The sequence below is a fragment of the Stigmatopora argus genome, chromosome 11 (assembly GCF_051989625.1).
Source record: "Stigmatopora argus isolate UIUO_Sarg chromosome 11, RoL_Sarg_1.0, whole genome shotgun sequence".
NCBI classification, from domain to species: Eukaryota; Metazoa; Chordata; class Actinopteri; order Syngnathiformes; family Syngnathidae; genus Stigmatopora; species Stigmatopora argus.
The window spans coordinates 15,602,492-15,615,123 of NC_135397.1; the positions used below are offsets into that span (position 1 = coordinate 15,602,492).

At 39.8% G+C, this 12,632-nt stretch overlaps 1 protein-coding gene across 2 annotated transcripts in view; it reads right to left on the reverse strand.

Moving 5' to 3' along the window:
* Positions 1-3,721: 3,721 nt before the first annotated feature.
* The window catches only part of eno4 (enolase 4), a 35,688-nt gene continuing 26,777 nt past the window's right edge, over positions 3,722-12,632 (reverse strand). For both annotated transcript variants that reach the window (XM_077614229.1, XM_077614230.1), the window contains 4 exons: positions 11,055-11,229; positions 10,787-10,848; positions 9,810-9,927; positions 3,722-4,599 (listed from right to left, as the gene is read on the reverse strand). In XM_077614229.1, the coding sequence (XP_077470355.1) occupies positions 4,517-4,599; positions 9,810-9,927; positions 10,787-10,848; positions 11,055-11,229 (438 nt within the window). In that variant the 3' untranslated portion in view covers positions 3,722-4,516. The remainder of the gene's footprint in view (positions 4,600-9,809; positions 9,928-10,786; positions 10,849-11,054; positions 11,230-12,632) is intronic.

The window sequence follows — 12,632 nt, forward strand, 5'->3', positions numbered from 1 at the left end:
GTTTTTTTACTGCTATTCAATACTTTATTTGGTCCAAGTGTCTTAAATGTTCCAAGTGGGTAAATGGTCATAAGTGGTCAAAAATCGTGTATGAATATCGCGTCTGTGTTCAAGCAATTAAACATCTGATAACATTAATAACACAAAGGGGGGCGCCATCTTTGCAATAAACCAAATACAACAAATCCCACACAATGGGTGAACAATCTTCCTTAATTCATTAATTATAATTCATTAACAACATCGCTCGTCCTCTTCAGGGCCGCAGAGTATCGGTGCCTATCCCAGCCAATTTTGGGCAAACAGCGGATTAGCAAATCATAAAAAGACTAAGAGATGCACAGTAAATAAATCATATGTGCCAGATCATTGTGGCCTATTTGTGGTTAGCTTGTCGGCCTCATAAATCTGGGGTTGTGGGTTTGATCCCAGGTTGGTCCTCCCTGTGAGGAGTTTGCATGTTCTCCCCGGGCTTGTGAGCGTTTTCCCCGGGTTCCCCGGTTTCCTCCCACATCCCAAACACATGTAGAGTAGGCTGGTTGAACACTCTAAAGTGCCCCTCAGAATGAATGTGAGCGTGAATGGTTGTCCTTTGTCTCTTTGTACCCTGGCTGGACTCCGATTCAGGGTGTCCCCCTCCTGGTGCCTGTAGTTAGCTTGGATAGGTTCCAGAACCCCCTGTGACACTTGTGAGGATAAGCGGTTCAGATCAGAGTAACCAACTGTTTTTGTGGTCCTATGCCATTCGGTTATAGCAGGAAGGAAAATGGCTTAGAATTGCCTAGATGGCACAAGATGGTGTCAAAACACTGTTTTTTATTTTATTTTTAAGTAAAGAACGGCTTCGACCTAACCAAATGAAGCTACTACCCTCAACTTGACATAGATCCTTGGCAATGAATGTCGTAATAAATTGCCAAACAACACTTTTATGTCCATCCGGGTCAGTGAATTCTTCAAAATTTGAAACCTCCATGTCAAACTTCCTCACTGGCACAAATATGGGGACTTTCATTTTGCCATTATCTTTACTATTTGTCCATCCATCCATTCTATCTTGTGACTGTTTTCAATAGGCTCACAGCTTAACTGGATATGATTAAAGCTGAGTTTGGATGAAAAATATGATGTACACCTTGACCAGTTTACACCCCTTCCTTCCCCAGAGTCTGAGTGACTGAGTAGTAGTTGAATTCAAAATACAGTAATCCAACCAATTATAGTTGTTTCATTGTGTTTGGGTGAATTCAAGCCTAAATGTGGCTGTGAATGTTGTTATCCTCATGCTTGTATTGTTTTCCCCTCACCACCTGTCCAGATTTCCAACAACTAGTTGCCTGAGCTCCTGAAACATGAGATGTGTGAACTTTTTCACTGTTCCTCAGTCATTGTGCACTATTTGCTGTTGGGGTTTTCAGCTTCATTTGACAGTCAGGTGCAATTTCCACCATAACACAGTGTGGAGGAAAAGCCATTGTTTTTTTAAGTCCCTTCCTCTAATAAGCAGATTCACTCTCAAAGAGTTTAAAGAATCCGTTTAATGCAGCTCAATGAAGAAAATGCTGAAGAGGAAGTCTCACTCAGATTTGATTTAACACAAATTTGCTCCTAACAACAGGGCTTATTGAATTAGGAACTAACCTGTAGAGATTTTACAAACCAAATAGTATATTGAACTAGAATGAGGATGTGGGACAAGCAAAATGTCTATCAAATTTATTCTTAACGCAGAGCACAGCATGTTCATGCAATTTCGCCCAAATTGCATTTTCTAGTTGTTGGTAACAATATCTTCTAACACATCTGAAAGCTCGTTAACTTATTGAATAGGAAAGGAACACTTCCGTTGCAATACTCACCTAAAAATGATTTTTAACCCAAATCCTTTGAAGGCTCTTCTGAAACAACATGTTTACTATGTATGTTTACTACAATCCCTATCATGGAATACAGAATCTATTTCTAATGCTAAATTTTGAAATTGTGTGAAAGAACATTAGTGTGTATTATCTTTCATATGCTAGTTAATTTATATTAAAAGGGGTATAATTAGTAGTTAGAGCAGTGTTTCCCAACCACTGTGCCGCGGCACACTAGTGTGCTGTTAAAGATGGTCAGGTGTGCCGCGGGAAATTCGAAGTCATACATTGTAATATTCTAAGAGAAACATCTTAATATTACGAGAATAAAATTCAACTATTACGGGATTAAAATCAAACATTATGAACATTAAATGATAGATTGTACTATTACAAGATACAGCTCGTAATACAATGAGATTAAAGTCATTTTGTTGTTCTGTAACGTGAACTGGAAGTTGTTTGGCTTCATGGGCTTCAACTTTTGTCAACATTAAGTCTGTTTGAGCACAAAACTGTTCTTTGTGTAATGTTAGTAAATTTAAGTAATATTGAGAGTAAATAATTTGTAATGTTACGAGATTTAAGTCATGTTCTTGTTTTTACGTTAGGTGAACCAGAAGTTTTTTTGGTTTCGGGGGCAACAACTTTTGGTGACGTGTGTCTGTGTGTGTGTGTGTGCGTGTGCATGTGCGTGTGACCACAACATTGCTTTTCATGTAATTTTAGGAGATTTCAGTAATATTGAGACTAAAAGTCATACAATTATTAGATTTAAAACGGTACATTGCTTATTTTTAACGTCACTTTTACCAGAAGTTGTTCAGGGTCCGCAGACATCAACTTTGGTGACATAAAATTGGTTTGAAAATTTTGATTTTTGAATCATTTGGGAGATTTATTTGATTCCTGTTGATTAAATTTGATGAAAACGACTTTATATTGTTAATTTGTGCTGGAGCCTATCCCAGCTAACTATGGGCAACAGGTAAGGGACACCCTGAATGTGGCCAGTCAATAGCAGGGAACAAGGAGATGAACAACCATTCACACTCACACTCATACCTTGGGGCAATTTAGAGTGTCCAACCTGCCTACCATGCATGTTTTTGGGATGTGGAATAAAACAGAAAGCCCACACAAGCCCATGGAAAACATGCAGACTCCACACAGGGAGGACCTACCTGGGGTCAAACCATCGACCCCAGAACTGTGAGGCCGTCGTGCAATTCTAAACGCTTCCATTTACTCTTCTCTCGCTGCTGATCGATCCATTTTCCCTTCACCTTTGTTTCGCCCCACACTAACCCTATTTTCAACAGCAGCTAACAACGCTAATGGCATTCTTTGGTAACCCGGGCCTCAACCGTCATTAAGAGATTCATTAACCACAGCCTTCTGCTTCCTAAGTGGGCACGGAAGTTCCCCATGCGGTAATAAATCCCAGCACAACTACTTTTGGATATCTGGATGGATATCTTGGCATATGTTTGGCAAGAGTTTACACCAGATGCTCTTCCTGACGCAACGCTCTGCATTTATTTGGCCTTGCGACCGGCACACGAGAGAAACTAGCAATGCTATGTTAGCTAATATTAACCACTCTATTCACACTAACATGAGGCTGCATTGACTACTTCAACTTTTACTTGAGCCTTCTTTTTGGTTGGCACGATGAAGGAGTGGTTAGCACGTCCACCTCACAGTTCCGATATCAAGGGTTCAATCTCTGTTGGGTTCTGGCCTTCCTGTTTAGAGTTTGCATGTTCTCCATATGCCAGCATGGGTACTCTGGTTTCCTCCTACATCAGAAAAGCATGCATTCTGAACTGATTGACCACTCCAATTTGTCCCTAGGTATGAGTGTGCACATGACTGGTTGGTTGCCTTCTTGTGCCCAGCAATTGACTGGCAACTAATTCAGGGTGTACCCAGCCTGCTGCCCCTACAACATTTGAGTATAACCTGCTCAAATAATTAATGTTTTTTTTCTTTTAAGTAACGCTATTCTTACTTAAGAAAAATCTTTTGGCTTCTACCCACCTTTGCAGGTCGGGCTCACAGTATTCAGTGGTTTGAAAAATTATTAATATGTTGAGTCAGGCAAGTTGTTTTTTTTCTAGTGCCACAAAAAGCAATGACAAGGTACATGACTCGAGCTATTATTCATTCATTGATTCATTCATCTTCCGTACCGTGCATCCTTGATAGGGTTGTGGGGGTTGTTGCTGGAGTCTAACCCAGCTGACTTCGGGGGAATGGCAGACTACACCCTAGCCTGGTCACCAGTCAGCCATAGAGAACACAGAGAGACAAACAACCATCCACACTCACAATCATACCGACACCACGCAATTAATCACAGAATAATATTTGACAGAAATTACGCCCAATGGCTTCTATATTACATTGATGGAAACAAGGGAGTGACATATTTTGAGACTATGCTACTGTTGAAATATAGAAATCTTACATACAATCATTAAACTTCCCCCTTCTTCTGTTTTGGGGAACAGTGGCAGGGAGTGTTGTTCTTTAGCAGCTGTGTTTGAAACAATGTCATGAAATTAAGTGGATGGATTTGTTTTTCACTACACACTTGCACTATAACTAAAATGATCTGAGACTTTAACTAGGATGATCAAACCACAAGTTCATCAAGTTGTTTCCTCTTCGTTCTCGTTTTCTTCCTCCTCTTCTGTTTCATGGAAAAGGGGCAGGGAGTGTTTTTCTTTAGACACTGCAGAGGAGAAAACGTTGTAATATCAATTGAACAGATTATTTTTTCTCTAAACACACACAGTATGGGTGAAAGGGGTTCGTTCTATCCATCGGTTGCCTGTCACACTTGCTGCAACTTGACCAACAGAAGTTGGTGTTGCGCAATATCAGTACAGTGGTACCTCTACATACGAGCAGCTCTACATACGAGCAGCTCTACCTACGAGATGCTCGAGATACGAGGAAAATTTCGAGCAAATAATTAGCTCTAGATACGAGAAAATTTTCCAGATGTGAGAAGGCCAGGTGGCCATGACATGAGAGGCTGTTTATCATTGTAGCACACTTTCTTTTTTCCCGGATCTCTTTCGTGTATAACAGATATCTAAGAACACTGGCCGTTTTCTTCACACGAGTTTCTCCTACACATGGACCAGAAAACGCACAACGCGCATGCACGGGCAAAAAGAGGCCTTTCTAGGTAATGAAGTATACTCGTGCATACAACATCGATAGCCAATGGCACCCTTTCTCAGAATAAAACTTCATTTCCCACAATCAATACGTGGGTAGGCTGAGCTGTTGCATTTCCTGTTTTTCCTTCCTTAGCCTGTTAGCTCCCGCGATCGCTCATTCAAGACTACTTCTCGTTGGCAAGTGGTTGTGCGTTATCCTATTGTGAGGACATTTGTGTACATCATTTTCGGAATATTTTTAAGAGAATACAACAGCCAACAGCCCATCGATAGCAAACGTGAGGGTGGAGGTGTGGCAAACAGCTAACCCGGAGAACGAAGGTAAAAAACAAAAAAAACAAAATTAGAATTCAGTTTTGTGTAAAGTTACATTAAACGTATGTTTGAGTGTGTCTGTATATATTAATCCAAGTTAATTTAAATATGTTTGTTCGGTTACGAGTGCGTTGTCGTGGAAAGTCCACCCGAACCCCCCTACGCGAAATCCGTCTAATTTTAGATCTATTAAACACATTTTATTACTATTAAACCACTAGTTATGTGTTACTTTGTTAATAGATGGCGAATTAGAAGAAATAAAACATTTTTTCCAATCCAATATCCTGTTTTTTGTGTTTTTTCAGAGGGTTGGAACAAATTAATTTGTTTTTAGTTCATTTCAATGGGAAACGTTCGTTTGAGTTACGAGAAGATTGACATACGAGCTCAGTCCCGGAACGAATTAAGCTCGTATGTAGAGGTACCACTGTACAGTAATACCTCGACATTCAATTGCCCCGACATACAAGGAATTTGAGATATGAGTAAAATTCAGAGCAAATATTTGCCTTGAGATACGAGACACATTTTGAGATACGAGCATTTGAGACAGCCTGTTGACCAGGCTGCGAGAGGCTGCTTTATGATTTCACCGCTCTGTCTCTCTCCCCGCATCTCCCTCATGCAAAGACCTCTACGAGCACTGGGCGGAGCATTGCATTTTTTCCGGGTATTTTTTTTGCATTAAACAGTGCAGAATTAAGGGAAGCACAATGGATCCAAAGCAAGCCGGTGCAATCAAGGGTAATGCGAAGAAAAAGCTTATCATGACAATCGATATTAAGCACGCAATAATACAAAAATGACCAGTATACGCATGACAGAGCTGGCTCGTCAATACGTATGGAGAAGCAGGAAGTTCGATCCGAAAGCCGCGGTGGAATGCATTAATCTCTTTGCCTTGGTTATTACACAAGAAGGTTTACATTTAATGTAACGTGAGATTAAAACTTTTTTAAGTGTGTGTATAGGAATCTAAGTTCATTTAAGTTAAATTTAAAGTTTATGTTGCGTTACGAGAGCATCCATCAAATGACTGTCTCTCTCTCTGTCACTCTCTCCCCCATCATCGAACTCCCCGTTGTATTAAATAATGTCTCATTTTATTATGAAACACCATAAGCACTAGTTATTTGTTACTCTGTCAGTAGATGGTGAATCACAACCAATACAAATATGGTTTTCCATTGTAATATCCTTTTTTGGGTGTTTATTTTCAGAGGGTCGGAACGAATTAATTTGTATTTAGTTCATTTCTATGGGAAACATTGATTTGACATACGAGTAAATCGCCATACGAGCTCAGTGCCTGAATGCATTAAGCTTGAATCTCAAGGTACCGCTATATTGAAATTATCAGAATGGTCCCCAGTTCTCAGGTTCATATATTTAATTTTTTCGTATTTTAGACTTTTAAGAAATATTTTGAAATAGAAATAGTGGGGATAGAAAGCAAAATATTCACTTTTGTTAGATTTATAAAATGTTTATTTGCAACTTTTTTTCTTAGACGGGGAATACATTAAATATTTCACTTTTTTATGTTTTTGTTTAGAAAAGGAAATAAATTTTAAGTAATATATATTATTTATTATTATTGTTAAAAAATACAATTGGTAAACAGATTATAGTCTGTTTTATTTTGCTTCATTTTATTAAATTTAACAAAAACTGGACTACCTCTTTTGGTTTAAAAAATGTTGATTTATTTTTCTAAAAAGAGAAAAAATAGCGAATATTATATATATATATATATATATATATATATATATATATATATATATATATATATATATATATATATATATATATATATATATATATATATATATATATATATATATATATATATATATATATATAATAGATTGAAAAAAAACCGGCACAATCTATAAAACGGCGGCCCGGTGGAACAAGTGCTTAGCTTGTCTGCCTCACAGCTCTGGGGTGCTGGGTTCAAATCCAGGTCGGTCCACCTGTGTGGAGTTTGAGTGTTCTCTGCATGGGTTTTCCCCGGGCACTCCGGTTTTCTCCCACATTCCAAACACATGCATGGTAGGCTGATTGGATACTCTAAATTACCCCAAGGTATGAATGTGAGAGTGGATGGTTGTCCGTCTGCTAGTGCCCTGCGATCGGCTGGCCACAGATACAGGGTGTCCCCCGCCTCTGGCCCGAAGTCACCAGGGATAGGCTTTCAGCAGTGGCGGGCCGTCAGGGCCTTCAAGGCCTTCTCTGCTGGCCTAAGAAATATCTGAATCATATTATATTTTGTCCATCAATACGTACTTATTATTCCAAATGGTCTGTTAGCTTCCTTTCATTGCTTTTCCCCCTGGTTGCATTGCTTCCAGATGTGTGTTTTCATATTGAAGCATTTAACCAATCACATTTCAGCCATTATTTGTTGGCAGATCAGATCTGCCTCAAAGCCTGCACAATCAGTTCTTGCGGGCTCTGCTGCATTAAACTAGACTATTGCTTTTAACCAATCAGATTTTGAGTTGGCAACCCCACAATGATTTTTCATAGGCATTTGCATTTTGCTGGCTGGGACATGTCAGTGCTTTCACAAACTATGATTGGCTAGTAGGCGGGCCAAAGCAGTACCGAGGCAGCCGAGATCGCAAACTCCACCCACTATGGCCGACAGAAGCAAAAACAAATAGATTCTGTTTGCTCACAAAGCTATAGACTTTTTCAGGAAAAAAATGGACATAACTCCGAAGCTAGCAAGCCTGTTACAGCCGGGAAAATGGTGTGTGGGGCACTTTCAGCGCGCTAACTTAGCTCCACAAGCAAATAGTATATTGTTGTTTTGATTTAAAGCCATTTTCATAACGGACTATGCCAGAAATATGACAGGACAGGCTCGACTTTCATCATTAGCTTCGATGGCGATAGGAAAGAAGGAAGAAAGAAAGGAGGATGGATATTGTGTAAAAAGGATTTTTGGTGAGTAAAATTACAAATATGGCTATATTCCTAAATATTATTTCAATTGTGGGCCAAGTTCTGATATCTGAAAAGCTCCAGTGTTTGTATTTAAGCTCCAGTGTTTGTATTTAAGCTCCAGTGTTTGTATTTAATCACAAAATGCTGCTAGGAAGTGGATTTTACCCCAGTTTAATTTTTGGCGTTTCACCATTGACGTCCATCGCTGTCTTTTCCCGGGAAAAATCACCCCCCTGGCCTGGTTGTAATGTCTCAAAAGCTCCAGTATTTGTATTCAATCAATAAATGATGCTAAGAAGTGGATTTTACCTAATTTTAGTGCATTTTTTGTCATTTCACGTATGGACGTATCGACGTTCATCGCTGTCTTTTTTACCGGGGAAATGATACTCCGGGCCCGGTTCTGATGTCTAAAAAGCTCCAGTATTTGTATTTAATCAATAAATGCTGTTTTTGGCTGGATTTTACCCCATTTTTGGGCAATGTTTGCCCGTACGCCATTGACGTTCATCGCTGTCTTTTCCCGGGAAAATCATCCCCTGGCCTGGTTTTAATGTCTGAAAAGCTCCAGTATTTGTATTTAATCATGAAATGCTGCTAGGAAGTGGATTTTACCCCATTTTGTGCATTAATTTATTGAGTATTTTTTTATGTGTCGCAGCTGTAGCTGCAGTAGAGGTTTTATAGCCATAAAATAATTTTTCAGGGTTGGATTGATACGTTGAAGGCGCTACCAGAAAATGCACCGCCCGCCACTGGCTTTCAGTAACCCCCACCCCTTCCCTCCCAATGAATGAATGAAACATGAAGTCGATTGTACTCAAATGAGGAAAGTGGGTAAAAATGAGTTAAAGAAATTTGCAATAAGGCTGCTCTATTTGCACAGGTATTTAAGAAGCATTTAAAAAAAGAAGAAAAAAAGAAGGAAAACGACAGGAAGAAGACTTCACTTGGATCTTTTAATAGGTCGGCTTGGTGTTGTCCTGCATTTCATAATAGCTCATTTTGGCTGTGCTATTTTGCATTCATACTTGTGCTAAGTGCTCAATAGCTCACCATACTAAAAATAGCTGTTTGTTCCTTACCTGAACGTTGGTCTGGAACTAGCGTTTACATCGCATCAGCGCTCCCATTCATTGTGGTGTTCGGGTGGTGTAATTGCTGTTTATATTTATCGAAATTTATAACCAAGGTTCTCCCCTACAGCTAAAATGATCTGAGACCTTGACTTTTCGGATCAATGGAAAAATCTGTTATGGGGTATAATCTCACGAACCTTCTAATTTCTATTTTGAAAAATAAGGAATGTGTTTGCCCATTAACAGCTCCAAGTTAAGACTTTTCATCTTTAAACGCTCACTGGTTTCTTTCACACCCGAGAGAAGGGATGGATGGGGAGCTAGAGAGTGAGAGACTTCCTGTTTTGGGCTTTGTCTGAGCTCCTCTTCCTGAGAAAGAGAGTAACTAGAGAGAAACATACCCAGGATCCCTTGTTGGGCCAGCTCTTCCTCTATAGAAACCAGCCTGTTGTATTTAGTCATCTTTTCTGCACTGCTCAGACCTCCCAGTTTGAAATAGTCCATGCCCAAACCCACAGCCTGAAAGAATAAACAATGTCAGAAAGAGAAAGACAATTAATCAGTTTTCCAAATTATTATGAAAATTATGTTTCTATCTTTCTATATAGTTGATGCAAATGACAGACAGCAGATTATAGATTATAGTCTATTTTATTTTGCTTCATTTGATTAAATTTAACAAAAACTGGACTTAAAAAAAGCCTAACTGAATAAAACGAAATTACCTCTTTTGGTTTAAAAAATGTTGATTTATTTTTCTAAAAAGAGAAAAATAGTAAATATATATCTTGAACATCTAAGTGGGGAAACTCATCCAAGCTAACTACGGGCATGAGCCGGGGGACACCCTGGATTGGCGGCCAGTCAATCGCAGGGCACAAGGAGACGGACAACCATTCATGCTCACATTCATACCAATGGCCAATTTAGAGTGTTCAACCAGCCTACTAAGCATGTTTTTGGGATGTGGGAGGAAACCTGAGTAGTACCCAGTGAAAGCATGCAAACTCCACACAGTCAGGACCCACCTGGGAATGAACCCTCAACCCCAGAACTGTGAGGCTGACAAGCTAACCACTCGGTCACCGCCATGAGGAAACTCAACAACAAAAAATAATTGTAGAAAAATACTTCACACCGTGAAACTTTTTGTCATAACAACCTTTCAAGGAGTTTAAAATGTGTTTGGAAAGTTTCTTAGTGTAAGATAATGATTTTTGTTTAACAAAGATTCGCAATCAACATTTTACTTTTCGTACTAACTGAGCTTGAAGTAAAACAGGTCGATTCATCAATAACAGGGACAAAATGAGCATCTTTGAGACTATTATAGCAACAAACTTTTTTTCAAGCTGGAAACAAACAAGGTAACACTCACAATGTCTGACAAGGAGGCATCATCACAGGGCTCATTACTTGCTGTCCCCATAAGAATGGAACCTGTATGAGATAGCATGAATACAAAAAGGGCATTGACATAATTCCATCAATGACACTTTTTAGTTATAAGGTTGATTTCAGCAACTTCGTTTTACAAAACAAAATTCAAACATAAAAGATGTCTGGAATTTACTGTTAAAATTAATGACACGTATTTCTTAAAACCGGACCTCCAGGGTGTGGTCAGCAGTTGGTAGAAGTGCTACCTTGTTGCTCGGACGTAATGCAGATCAAGTCGCTGACGGTTATCTCGTTGACATGCTTTAGGATGTAACCAGTGACTCCAGGAAGGGGCAAAGCCCGTGGCTTGTTTGTCGCATCAGACAGAAGCACGCACGATTCTCCAATCAGAGTGCTAAGTTTCTCCCACTGTTCTCGATCCTTTCAAAGTCCACAAAAACAAACGCTGACAAAGGGATATTTTATTTAATGTACACTGAACATATTTGAATATATAGACAAATGTATACAGAAAGGCGGTGCACACCCTTGACTGGTCACTCGTAAGGCACACATAATGACAGACAATCACTCGCACTCACAATCACACCGCCACTGAATAGGAATTGATCCCACGCTGCCCGGACTTAAGTCAGGTAAATTAACAACTCCACCATTGGCTGAAAAACTAATTATAATTATTAATAAAAAAAAAAAAACAGTTGGCCGAGTACGTTCAGGTTGCACTTACATGTTTTTTACGTTAATCAGTGCAGAATTAAGGAAAGAACAATAGATACAAACCAAGCCGGGGTAGTGAGAAGAAAAGGCCAATGATGACAATCGATATTAAGCACGAAATAATAAAAAAACATGATGAGAGTGGTGTCCGCGTGACTGAGCCTGCTTGCCAATACAAGAGGAGTAAAATGTACCATCCTTAAGCAGAAAGATGCTATAAAGGGTATCAACCCTTCCAAAGGACTAACCAAAATTTCGAAGCTGCGCAGTGACATTCATCACGAGATAGAGCGCCTTCTTTTAATAGGGATAAAATATAAACAGCTACCAAGCCAAGTCGAAAATATGTGAAAAAGCCAGCCGATTTTACATGGATTTAAAAGCAAAGCAAACATCTGAAAAAGGGGAGCCCTCAACACACCAGAACCCTTCATTTAAGTTTAATTTATGTTTATATTATGTTATGAGTGTGTTGCCATCCGTAAAGTCCCTCTCACTATTACACTTTCACACTCTCACTCTCTTACACTCACACTCTCTCTCACTCTTACACTCTCTCACTCTCTCTCTCACTCTCTCTCTCACTCTCTCTCACTCTTACAGTCTCACTCTCTCACTCTCACTCACTCTCTTGGACTCTCTCCCGCGCTATCGCACTTTCTCACTCTCTCTCACTCCCTTACACTCTCACACACTCTCACAATCTCCCACACTTTTTCTCTCCCTTCCTCTCCCTCACTCTCCCACTGTCCCACTCCCTGCCCAGAGCAAAATCTATGCAAAACCATTAGGAACTAACCATTAGGCCAAAAACGACGGCGCACACGGGTGCTCTCCAGTTTGGTGTTTTCTTTTCTCAATCCTATCGTTATTTACCAACATCTGTGAGGCAAACTTTTCCTACAGTCGCCATGACTTAATTGCTATCGGAAGGAGATGCGATATATCCGATTCCACAACAAACTACCAACGAACCTACGATATCCCCGAGGGCATCTCGAGACCTCCGGGATCTCCGTGGATAGTCAGCCCACTCAAAGCACGTCGAAGGAGGCGAAGGCGGCGGAGGGAAAGGAGGCAAAAGCTCGGATGTCGGGCGGACC